This window comes from Tursiops truncatus, chromosome 14 (assembly GCF_011762595.2).
Source record: "Tursiops truncatus isolate mTurTru1 chromosome 14, mTurTru1.mat.Y, whole genome shotgun sequence".
Taxonomy (NCBI): domain Eukaryota; kingdom Metazoa; phylum Chordata; class Mammalia; order Artiodactyla; family Delphinidae; genus Tursiops; species Tursiops truncatus.
In genome coordinates, this window is record NC_047047.1 from 44,568,625 (window position 1) to 44,582,057 (window position 13,433).

The window sequence follows — 13,433 nt, forward strand, 5'->3', positions numbered from 1 at the left end:
TGTCAATTTCTTTCTTCATTAGCCTTACTTTATTAGCTAGTGTATATACTATAATTTACATAATAAATCTATTATTTAAAAACTTTCAATAGGTACAATGATTATGACATTTCATTAGGATGGACTCTAAATTGCTTGGACAGGATTTATTTTGGAATCACATTATCCAAGCAAAGAAAAACACACAATCAGTTCATAAGACACAACAAAAATGAAAAAGGTGAAACAAAACGTCTGCCTTAGAAGTTTATCAATAACCTCTTATGTACACATACATATTCACAAAGTGGTTGAGAGTCCTTTTATACAATCCTTTAGATGCAGTCCAATGACTGAGAGCTCTATAATGGGACATATGGTCAGACAAATCATCATGACTTCCAATGATCTTTTTTTTCCCCTGAACTTTGTTACCCTTTAGTTGGGGAGAGAAAGAAGTCCATTTTCGTCTGCTGTATCTAAGATTTTACAGATCACTGGAGATTCAACCTAAAGAACAACAACAATAAAACCATTAAAAAGCTGCTAAGCTGAATACTTTATTCAGTATTTTTCTGCTGAATGAATACCTATAAATTTGATAAATGTATACGAGTCCTTGTTTTGGATAAACCATACAATGTTATTTCTACAAATTGAGCTTTTTAGAAAACATTTAGTCATCCAAATAAAATACCAGATAGGTAGAGAAGGTATTTTTATCTTTAAGTAAAAGAGATGAGAAAAGAAGTAAAGGACAAGAATGAGAGAGAAATACATAGCTAGGTCTTATATAACAAAAAAGTAGCAGAATATGGCAACATAATAAGTTGTACAATTCAGGAAAAGGTAAAAAAAAAATACAATCCAAAAATGGGCCAGGTGTTAAAATGATCAGATTTAAGATAACTATAATAAATATAATGAAGGAAATAGTGGAAAAGGTAGACAACATGTGTGAATAGATGGGGGATTTTAGCAGAAATGAAGCCATAAAAAAGAACCAAATGGAAATATTAGAAACGAAAAATACATCAGATACAAATTCATTCAAAGAGGTGGACAGGACACAGCAGAGGAAAGAATCAATGAACTTGAAGACAATTCAATAGAAATGACATGAGCTAAATTGAAACAAAGAAGGTAAGAATAAAATAAAGGGCCTGAGATTTGGGGACAACTTCAAACTAACATGTTTAATCAGAGTCCCAGAAATAGAAAAAAGGTGGGGCAGAAGAAATCTTTGAAAAGATGATGGCCAAAATTTTTCCAAACCTAATGAATTATATCAACCCACAAACCTGAGAAGCTCAGTGAACTCCAACCAGGATAAATAACAAGGAAAACCACCCTTACGCATCGCATAACCAAAGGTAGAACCATATTTCTAGAAGGAAGTAGAAGATAATACCTTCATGACTTTGGGGTGGCAAAATTTCTTAAAACAAAAAAATCATTAGCAATAAAATGGGAAAAAAATTGATAAAATGAACTTCATCAAATAAACTTTTGCTCATCAAAAGACAGTAAGAAAAAAGAATAGTCAAGACATCAGGGGAAAAATCTGCAATTAAAATAGAAAAAAACTCATGTCCATTATATATTTGAACTCCTAGAAATAAATAATAATAAGACAGACAACACCAACAAAAATGGGTAAAAGACTGAGAAAGACTCTCTCCTTGACCAAATAGTAAGGCTCCCCTGAGCCCTCTTTTTGACTAGGCCTCTTTTTGTTCCTGGGCCTGCCAAGTCCAGTTGCAGCAGTAATTCTGATAAGTCAGTTTAGAGAGAATCCCTCACTCTGAATATCTAATCACCCTCCATATCTGATCAAATTCCTCCTCTCTCACTTTTGATATCTGATCTTCCTGGCCAGCCTTCAGCAATAATTCTGTTAAGTCAGTTTAGCAAGAATCCCCTACCCCCATGTCTCCTTTTAGTAATTTGCCATACAATGACTACTCCCCAACACCCCATTTCTGCTTGTTGACTATGTATCCCTGGCTGTCTTTGCTGTATTTGGAGATGAGCTGACTCTCTCTCCCCTATTATGATAGTCTTGACACTTGTGGCAACAGTCCTGAATAAAGTCTTCCTTACTGTTTTTGTATCAGAATAATTTTTTCTTTAAAAAGACTTGGCCAGACACTTCACCAAAGAAGGTATACAGATGAATAATCACATGAAAAGGTTTCAACAACACTTTTCATATGGGAAATGCAAATTAAAATCACTAAAATGGCTAAAATAAAAAAGATTGACAACACCAAATATTGGTAAGGATGTGGAGCAATTGGACTCTCATATATTGCTGGCAGGAGTAAAATGATGAAAACAAAGGCTGAGTCTAAAAGACATGCTTTGTCAAAGAGGCCAGGCATAAAACATTATAGACTATATGATCCCATTCATATGGAATCAAAAAAGAGGTAAAACTGATCTATGGTATCAGAAAATAGAAAGGAGTATCTTTGGGAATTGAGGGGTATTGACAGGAAAGGGGTATAAGAAAATTTTCTGCAGTGATAGATACCTTGTTTTGGGTAATAGTTAAATGGGTATATAAAACTGTCAAAACCCATCAGACTCAACACTTAAGAACTTTGCATTTTACTTTATGTAAATTACACCTCAATTAAAAAATGTCAATTTTTACAAGTAGTATGAGGGTTATATTAAACTTTGGATACTACTGAAGGTCCTTTCTAGACTTAATGCTAAAAATTAAAATGTGGCCCCAAACTGAATTCCTGAGTATCAGTTTTTCACTTACCCCAAGGATATACTGACAGGAGTGAGGCTCTAGCATATATACAGTAACAGCATGAGGAGAATCTGATTCTTTACACCTAAAACAGAGAGTACTTTAAGGCACTGTCCAAACGATACAAAATTATTTTAAATTGTTTTCCTCTCAAGGATAAAAATGCCTTGTAAGTGGTTCTGTATAATTTAATAAATAATTGAAATAATTTAATTTGATAATAACTTATAAATAAATAACAATTATGATTTTACTATTTTATAATAAAACAGTATTTTATGACAAATCCATAAATTATTATGAATAAATATAATTATCCATAATTATATATTTATATAATCTTTTGTCCATAGGAAGCAGACTAAAGAGAAAGGCATAAAGCATGATTTGATGGTCTAACTTACTTTAGTTTTACAGTCACCTGTCTTGGTTTGTCAGTTATATCACAAATATCTCCATTCCCATAAAAATGTGACACCATCCTGAATCAGAAAAACACACAAGCTTTATTAAACTAAAACTTCACTCATTCAGAGTAATTGTAATGGGTAGGGTGAGAAGATGGTTACAGGGATCAGTTTTGCATTAGTTAAAAAAAATATCTGACTATAAAATACTCCTTAAAAATACATATTTTTAAGGTTATGTCACAGAGAAAGTCTTTCAGCTTCTATAAATAATACAAAGTTGAGATACCTCTTAGTGGTTTAATTAATAAGAATGATCTTTAACTTGCACATAATTTATTTGTATACAAATAGTTAAGGTTAAATTGCTTTTAAAAGTTTTCTTTTAAAGCTAACCATTTCCCCAGCCCTGTATATTGTTTCCTTTGTGGAACAGTTTCCCTGTCTTCCCATCCTCCATTCAGCTCCACTCATTAAAATACTGTAATGCAGGTATACAAAGGTAAAGCCTAAGCTAAGCTATAAATTCCAAAGAGCAGGAGCCAAAGACAAGTTTTAATTTTGCTAGCCTCACACTCCTGTGCTTCAATATTTGTTACACATGATACCATGAGCTATTTTCACTTGAAACATATAAACATTTAAAAAACTGATCCGTTTAGTATATTAATACTTAAATACCTATCTCTTAATTTTGCTAATTTTGATTTTGGTCAGTCCAATAAGTCGGCACATTCTGAAAACAGACTCTCTCAATACCATCTATGCTAGGAAGGACAAAGTTAACATCTGAGAAGGAAAAAGAATGAATAATTTAAAATTCACTGGGTAATGGACTATAAGAAAAGCTAAAGTTTAGTTATTCTTGGGAAAGAAGAGATTAATTTACTTCTGCTATAACAAGATAAACCTAATAGCCCAAAAGAGATGTGAGGTAGTTCTTCAAAAAACCATTGTTTAACAATTTTCAACCATTACCCCACTTTAAGTAACAAAGGGAAATGCTGGAGTATATTTAAATAGAGTTAAGTAACTTAAAGTGGTAGCGATTACACACGAAGGGGGAAAATGTTTATAACAGCCTTAGACCTAATACCTGGAATTGTACCAGTGTTACTAGCACCACCACCACTCTCATTACTATACACCACCACCACTGTCAAAGGCAGCAGCCAAAGTTTATTTCATGCAATTGCCAGGCACTACACTTTACATGAATTACCTCATTTAAATGTCATAACAATTCTCTGAGGCAAATACTACTAGACAATTCTCTGAGGCAAATACTACTAGACAAGAAAAGTGAGGCTTACGAAGATTACATAATTTGCCCAAGGTAGTAAGTGAATCGCCAGTATCTGAATACAGGGTATCTGACTTCAGAAACTGTGCTCTTAACTATTACACTATGTTGTTCCCTCTAGAAAAGAAAACTAACTTAAAAAATGTCCCTGAGAAAAGCTGACCAGATATTTTACTTTAAATTTATGTTTTTCAATATCCTGAGTTTTAAATATTCTAAGATCTAAAGGCAAATAAAGTTAATATTTACCTGACTGTCTGGGTACCATCGTCTTGAAGGTGATAGGCTCTAGCAGTATTCTTCTTAGCCCATTCAATATGTTCTTCTTGGTTCCATGTCCCCACAACCACAGAGGTTTTCCCACTATCCTTGTCCTAATATATAAAAAAATATTTGTGACAATGCATGCTTGACATCAAGGTGACATTTATGCTGATGGCTTACAAGCTACAGATCTTATCCTCATCTGCACACTGGATATCTATGTTTAGACGTGATAATGTTAGTCAAACTTCTCAATTATAGAAATTTGAGCTCATTATTCTTTACTCCTTGTTTCTCTGAATTATGAAACTAGTACTTTCTAGTCAGGTTAGGTCCTGATGTCGTTTTTTTTTTTTTTTTTTTTTTTTTTTTTTGCGGTACGCGGGCCTGTCACTGTTGTGGCCTCTCCCGTCGCGGAGCACAGGCTCCGGTCGCGCAGGCTCAGCGTCCATGGCTCACGGGCCCAGCCGCTCCACGGCATGTGGGATCTTCCCAGACCGGGGCACGAACCCGTATCCCCTGCATCGGCAGGCGGACTCTCAACCACTGTGCCACCAGGGAAGCCCCTGATGTAGTTATTTTTGACTCTTCTATTTCCTTTCTCTCCTACATTTATCAGTCCTGTCAATTATTTTCCTGGAAATGTTCTTGGCTTCACTCTTTCTCTACATGTCCATTGCCAACATCTCACCCCCAACTAAGAGTTTAATCTCTCATACCTAGATAATACAACCACATACTACTGTGATTCTTACTTAAATATTTGGCCTCTATCTCTTACCCTGTAGCCACACTGAACCTATCTTCATGCTACTCTTTAAAATGCAAACCTTCAAGTTATACTAGTTTTCACACTACTCATTTGACACGATGCACTATATATTGTCCTGTATGTGGAATTCCTTCTCTCTCATTTTCCTTCCATTCCTTTTCCTTCCTTTTCTTCTTTATATTTTATGCCAGGGACCATGCTGGGCACGAGTATACATATGATTAGTAGAACTAAAAACACTTAGAGGCAAAGGAAACAGCCACAGCCACTGCTACAGTGGAGCTTATTGCCTAGTGGGAGAGCCATTAAACATTCTTTTAGCAACTACACTGTAAATTTCTAGAGAGACAGGGATTAGAGCTGCACAGTGAATCAAGAGGTTGGATATGGAACAAGAGTGCCTGGGTTTGAATTTTAGTTTCACCATTTACTACCTATGTGATTTTAGGCAAGTTACTAAATCTTTGCTTCAGTTTCCTCATCTTGGAGTAACAATACTCATCTCTTACAACTGTTACGAGCATTAAATGAGTTGATATTTGTAAAGTACTTAGAACAATGCCTGGTATACAGTAAGCACTATATTTGTTAGCTACTATTATTTTTCTGTCTCCCAAAGCTCCTACCAGAGTTCTTCAAGAAGTTCTAGGGACTTCCCTGGTGGTCCAGTGGTCAAGTGCTCCCAATGCAGGGGGCCCCTGTTCGACCCCTGGTCAGGGAACTAGATCCCACATGCTACAACTAAGAGCCCGCATCCTGCAACTAAAGATCCCACATGCAGCAATGAAGATCCCGCATGCTGCAACTAAAACCCGGCGCAACCAAATAAATTTAAACAAAAAGAAAAAGAAAAAAAAAGTTCTAGGTTACATGACCTTGACTAAAATAAGTTTGATAAAACCTAGTGTTCGCAAGTGTATACGAAAACAGCCATTGTTAATGGAAATGTAAACTGGTCCAACCCTTTGGAAAGCAATTGTTCAGTATGCATACATTTTGACCTAGCAAGTACATTTCTAGAAATGTGCCCTATGAATATACTTGCAAAAGTTCACAAACACAACTATTTAAAAATGCTCACTAAGATGCTGTCACAGCAAAAACTGGAAACAACTCAAAGGCTCATCAATACACGTCTGGCTAAATATACTGTGGGTAGAGACATAATCCTCTGAACCTGCTGAAAAAAATAAGATCAGTTGTTGCTGGCATGGAAAGATCTCCAAGATACTAGGTGAAAAGAAAAAGTGCTGAGCAGTGCATTTAGTATATCCCTTCTGTATAAATAAAAGGGTTATATCAACATTTACATATAGGCATTTTGTTCCCTTCTGGTGGGTTAGCTAAGAAAAAGTTAACAGCTGTTACTTTTTTAAAAAATTTATTTTTTAAAATTTATTATTACTTATTTATTTATTTTCTGAACCCCCCTTCCTCCCCCCGGCCTGAGTGAGCCAGAGTCCCCAAATCAGCTGCTCCTTTTTTTTTCTTTTTTGAATTTTATTTTTTTATGCAGCAGGTCCTTATTAGTTATCCATTTTATACACAAGAGTGTATACATGTCAATCCCAATAGCCCAATTCATCACCACCACCCCTGCCACTTTACCCCCTTGGTGTCCATAAATTTGTTCTATACATCTGTGTCTCAATTTCTGCCCTGCAAACCAGTTCATCTGTAACATTTTTCTAGGTCCCACATATATGCGTTAATATACGATACTTTTCTCTTTCTGACTTACTTCACTCTGTATGACAGTCTCTAGATCCATCCACGTCTCTACAAATGACGCAATTTCGTTCCTTTTTATGGCTGAGTAATATTCCATTGTATATATGTACCACATCTTCTTTATCCATTCGTCTGTCGGTGGGCACTTAGGTTGCTTCCATGACCTGGTTATTCTACATAGTGCTGCAATGAACATTGGGGTGCATGTGTCTTTTTGAATTATGGTTTTCTCTGGGTATATGCCCAGTAGTGGGATTGCTGGATCATATGGTAATTCTTAGCTTTTTAAGGAACCTCCATACTGTTCTCCATAGTGGCTGTATCAATTTATATTCCCACCAACAGTGCAAGAGGGTTCCCTTTTCTCCACACCCTCTCCAGCATTTATTGTTTTAGATTTTGTGATGGTGCCCATTCTAACTGGTGTGAGGTGATACCTCATTGTAGTTTTGATTTGCATTTCTCTAATAATTAGTGATGTTGAGCAGCTTTTCATGTGCTTCTTGGCCATCTGTATGTCTTTTTTGGAGAAATGTCTATTTAGGTCTTCTGCCCATTTTTAGGTTGGGTTGTTTGTTTTTTTAATATTGAGCTGCAGGAGCTGTTTATATATTTTGGAGATTAATCCTTTGCCCATTGATTCGTTTGCAAATATTTTCTCCCACTCTGAGGGTTGTCTTTTTGTCTTGTTTATGGTTTCCTTTGCTGTGCAAAAGCTTTGAAGTTTCATTAGGTCCCATTTGTTTATTTTTGTTTTTATTTCCATTACTCTAGGAGGTGGATCAAAAAAGATCTTGCTGTGATTTATGTCAAAGAGTGTTCTTCCTGTTTTCCTCTAAGAGTTTTACAGTGTCCGGTCTTACATTTAGGTCTCTAATCCATTTTGAGTTTATTTTTGTGTATGGTGTTAGGGAGTTTTCTAATTTCATTCTTTTACATGTAGCTGTCCAGTTTTCCCAGCACTACTTATGAAGAAACTGTCTTTTCTGCATTGTATATCCTTGCCTCCTTTGTCATAGATTAGTTGACCATAGGTACGTGGGTTTACCTCTAGGCTTTCTATCCTGTTCCACTGATACATTTCTGTTTTTGTGCCAGTACCATATTGTCTTGATTACTGTAGCTTTGTAGTATAGTCTGAAGTCAGGGAGCCTGATTCCTCCAGCTCTGTTTTTCTTTCTCAAGATTGCTTTGGCTATTCAGAGTCTTTTGTGTTTCCATACGAATTGTCAAATTTTTTGTTCTAGTTCTGTGAAAAATGCCATTGGTAGTTTGATAGGGATTGCACTGAATCTGTAGATTGCTTTGGGTAGTATAGTCATTTCCACAATGTTGATCTTCCAATCCAAGAACATGGTATATCTCTCCATCTGTTGGTATCATCTTTAATTTCTTTCATCAGTGTCTTATAGTTTTCTGCATACAGGTCTTTTGTCTCCTTAGGTAGATTTATCCCTAGGTATTTTACTCTTTTCATTGCAGTGGTAAATGGGAGTGTTTCCTTAATTTCTCTTTCAGATTTTTCATCATTAGTGTATAGGAATGCAAGAGATTTCTGTACATTAATGTTGTATCCTGCTACTTTACCAAATTCATTGATGAGCTCTAGTAGTTTTCTGGTAGCATCTTTAGGATTCTCTATGTATCGTATCATGTCATCTGCATACAGTGACAGTTTTACTTCTTTTCTGAAGTGGATTCCTTTTATTTCTTTTTCATCTCTGATTGCTGTGGCTGAACCTTCCAAAACTATGTTGAATAATAGTGGTGAGAGTGGGCAACCTTGTCTTGTTCCTGATCTTAGTGGAAATGGTTTCAATTTTTCACCATTGAGAATGATGTTGGCTGTGGGTTTGTCATATATAGCCTTTATTATGTTGAGGTAAGTTCCCTCTGTGCCTACTTTCTGAAGCGTTTTTATCATAAATGGGTGGTGGATTTTGTCGAAAGCTTTTTCTGCATCTATTGAGATGATCATATGGTTTTTCTCCTTCAGTTTGTTTTTATTTTTGGCTGTGTTGTGTCTTTGTTGCTGCACACAGGGTTTCTCTAGTTGCGGCAAGTGGTGGCTACTCTTTGTTGTGGTGCCCGGGTTTCTCACTGCGGTGGCTTCTTTTGTTGTGGAGCACAGGCTCTAGGCACGTGGGCTTCAGAAGTTGTGGCATGCCAGCTCAGTAGTTGTGGCTTGTAGGCTCTAGAGCTCAGGCTCATTAGCTGTGGTGCACAGGCTTAGTTGCTCTGTGGCACGTAGGATCTTCCCGGAGCAGGGCTCGAACCAGAGTCCCCTGCACTGGCAGGCAGATTATTAAGCACTGTGCCACCAGGGAAGCCCCAGCTGTTACTTTTGAAAAATGGGACAACAGTGGAGGAAAATTTTATTTTCATTCTGTATTTCTGGCATATATTCCTTTAATTATATGAAAAAAAGCCACTGGGTATTATCTGGGCTGTACTTAGATGACACTTTTTTTTTGTATTAATAAAAAAATTAAGTAAAACATCCAAGCAGCAAGAATAAATGGAAAGCATAGTAAAATGGAATATCTCAGGCTTAAGTGAAGAATAAAATGTTCTAGTTTACAGACACCTCATAAATTCGGAGTGATTTACTTGTGGAAAGTGAGTTGATCTTTCCCATTATGATCCATCTTGAAATTTAAGATCAGCTCAAAACATCTCAAGAAGGCAAATACAGTATTTTTTAATTACCCATTGTTATTTATTTGGGGGAATAAAAAGAGCCTTTTAAAACAGATCAATATTTATTAATGTTTGTTTTCCATGTCTAGTAGTTTACCTTACTAATAAACAAACTACAACAATGACAAAACTACTGGGGCTTGAATTTCAGAATTTAAGCAGCTTTGGCTCAAGTGTAGGAGAATACTGATTTATGAAATTATGAATAAAGAGCCAGTGCATTTAATCTTAAAACTTATTTTAAGCTTAGATGATATGGTACCTTCTTTTAGTTGAGAAACCTGCTGTATTTATCCTATTTTACTAACTCTAGTGATATACTATCTTACCATTCACTTAATTTAACGATGAGTTATAACAATGACTAATTTCTTGGTCAAAGCTAAAGAGGTTAGTCACTGTAGTTTATTATTCCTCCAGGCTCACAGTAATACAAGAATCTGAGTAGTTAATAAATAACGTTACTTTAAGATGATTGACTTAGTCTTAACTGACACCAAGTTTTCCATTTTCCAGAATTTAGAGACACTTTGATGAATATTTCCATATTAAAATCATCTTATAATTAAAAGTAACACCAACCCCCACCCCTTTTTTTTCCCCAAAAGATTTTTGAAACTTTAATCCGCCTAGTGGTAGAGTGATATAAACGCTGTTCTATACCTCATGGTATTGATGTACATGTTTGCCATAGCAGAATTCATATTTCCACCAACCAACACCCTACAGGAAAGGAAACAGATCAAGTTATAGTACAGAGAAAGGCATATTGGGGTCTGTCTCAATACTGCCGCATGATAGTGATTGACATACATATAATTAAAAAAAACTGTACTAGCAATAATATGGTTGAAAATCAAAATTAAAAATTACTGATAAACTTTAAAAAATAGACATTACTAGAGAATAATTGCTGTACCACCCTGGTAAAATAAAGTAAAATGAAAATTCCACTTATAAGTGTATTTCCCACTGGAGTTCTTAGGGGCAAAATTTAACCTTTGTAGATATTAGCTCAAATTTTAAATGTGATTGCTACATAACCAAAATGTTGGCTACACAATCATTGATGCCCATTCCAGCAATTAGCCAGAATCACATATGAAGTACTTAAGTATATATATTTTTGTCAAGTAAACATCAAGTTTTAGCCTGTGAGTAAAGAGAATATAATGGCTATGCATTGGATTATAATTAGATGCAGAGAGAAAATGTCCATTGGGAAGCTTCCAGAATCCTGCCATTTCTCTATAGACAAAAAATCTTTTTCAGTGCTACTAATGCCCCTTGATAAATAACACACAAGTGAAAGCTGTAAGAATAAATACTTAAACTGATGGTTCACTTCTCACCCCGTGAAAGCAGTAGGAACCACTAAGGAACTCTTTTATGAGTTGGTCATCTGTCAGTTTGGATATGTGGGTTGTTCCAACTGTGAGCATTGGCTGAGAACCAACAGCAATGGGTTTGTGGATTGCTGGAAATCTCTCTTCCTTAGTTGATTGCATATCTTCCTAAAATTAAATAAACATATGTTTAAGGGCTTCTTTGCCACACAATTTTTTTCAGTATGACTTAAATTATTATTTTTAAACTTCAGAAAATTTGGAAAAAATGTCCACTCATTTTTTTTTAATTAATTAATTTAGTTTTGGCTGCATCAGGTCTTTGTTGCTGCACGTGGGCTTTCGCTAGTTGTGGCGAGCGGGGGCTACTCTTCGTTGTGGCATGCGGGCTTCTCACTATGGTGGCTTCTCTTGTTGTGGAGCACGGGCTCTAGGCGCACGGCCTTAGTAGTTGTGGCACGTGGTCTTAGTTGCTCTACGGCATGTGGGATCTTCCTGGACCAGGGCTTGAACCCTGTCCCCTGCATTGGCAGGTGGATTCTTAACCACTGCACCACCAGGTAAGTCCCTGTCCACTCATTTTTAATGTGTTTTAAGAAAATGAATTTTGCAACGCTTAATAGCATAGAGAAAGCTCTAGGCAAATGTTAGTTCCATTTACCAGTTAGGGGCACGGTGACCCATAGAGGGATAATTTCCATTTCACATATTTTGTCTCATATTTTTATTAAGTACTTTGCTACATGTTAGATTTTGTTTCTACATTTAGTGTTGGAAATGTGATTACTATGGGTAAAGAAAGGATAACAAGCAGGCTAATAAAGAGCTGAGTGGGACAAATATGAATATTAGTTATAATTACTCAAATGTAGCAGGACCTGGTTGTTGCCCTGGAGGAAACCGCAGTTTAATAAAGAAAGGGTAGAGGGAAAAGCAGTTTCACAGAGGTAGGGGTGATTCAAGTAGACTTTGACAAAGAACTGAAACACGAAGACTTCACAAAGAGAAAGCCCTTGATTAATTCATGAAACATTAATAATTTGTGACTTACGTGAATGTCTGTGTATGTGTTTTGTGTGCGTGCATATGCATGTGAACCTGAAGAAGAGGTAAGAGCAAAGATGTGTGGTATGGTATGATATTTAAAACCAGAGAGAAGCAGGCACTACAGATTGAAAACTATGTAATGCTAAGTAGTTTGGACATTATCTTTTAGGTTTTAGGCAAAGATATGGTATGATCAGATTTTTAAGTAATTACTTTAGCATGGGCAGGGAAGAAGGAATGGTAAGAACAAATCTGGAGGTGGAGAGTCAAGTTAGGAGCTGCAATTACCCAGGCCACAGACAAAGTGAATCTAACATAAGGGAGTGACACAGTAAGCAGAGAGGAAATGAATCCAGACCAGAACTGAAGAAGTGGGTATACCAACTAACTGAATAAAATAATTTAAAAAAATTAAACAGTAAAATGTATAGACTCCTTTTTCACCCGCTGTAGTTGCCATTGACCAATTGTGGTCCTTTTCTTCTTTTTCAGCTTGTAGGATTTACTGGGTGGTTACTCTGGAAACCAATGACCTTATCCTCTCTCTCCTCCAATACTAAGAACAAAGATTGGCAAGATGGCCTCTTGTTTTTTGAAAGAACCTTGAATTTTACATATAACTCTTTCTATATTCAGAGCCTACTACTATGCTCCTGACAGTATTTTAAGTATGGAGTATTAAAAATGAAGTACCAACCCTATTCTTCTGTTTTTTTCTTTTGCTCTACCCAAGAATCTTACATCAAACTTACGGGGTCTTCAACAATTACAACAGCAACAGTCCTGAGATCAATTTTAAGTAACTTCGTGAATCAGCTATAAATCTTCTAGTAGAAGATGTATTTTGTAATGTAGTACTTGACCACGTAAGACACTGGGACACTGATACCCATAAAAATGATCATCTAAAGCAAAAAAAAAAAAAAAAAAAAAGCAGCAGACATAGTTACTACTCATAAGGAGCTAAGGTTCACTAGACTAAAGTAATTACTTACAATATATGAGACCTATAGTAAGGTTAGTGAACAAAAGAATAATAACGCATAGTGAAACCTGCAGATGAGAAAAGGGGAAGAGGTAGGAAGAAAAGAAGAATGACAATTTATTATTCCTTCTT

General features: G+C 35.9%; 1 protein-coding gene across 7 annotated transcripts in view; it reads right to left on the minus strand.

Annotated features, from left to right (window-relative positions):
• Positions 1-233: 233 nt before the first annotated feature.
• ERLEC1 (endoplasmic reticulum lectin 1) overlaps positions 234-13,433 on the minus strand; it is a 33,624-nt gene continuing 20,424 nt past the window's right edge. For 2 of the 7 annotated variants that reach the window (XM_019942635.3, XM_019942633.3), the window contains 7 exons: positions 11,276-11,437; positions 10,587-10,646; positions 4,706-4,830; positions 3,151-3,228; positions 2,756-2,831; positions 1,281-1,366; positions 234-489 (listed from right to left, as the gene is read on the minus strand). In XM_019942635.3, the coding sequence (XP_019798194.1) occupies positions 474-489; positions 1,281-1,366; positions 2,756-2,831; positions 3,151-3,228; positions 4,706-4,830; positions 10,587-10,646; positions 11,276-11,437 (603 nt within the window). In that variant the 3' untranslated portion in view covers positions 234-473. Of the gene's footprint in view, positions 490-1,280; positions 1,367-1,390; positions 1,544-2,755; positions 2,832-3,150; positions 3,229-4,705; positions 4,831-10,586; positions 10,647-11,275; positions 11,438-13,433 lie in introns of all 7 variants that reach the window. The other 5 variants (XR_002177825.3, XM_019942634.3, XM_019942637.3 and 2 more) reach the window with 5 other exon arrangements.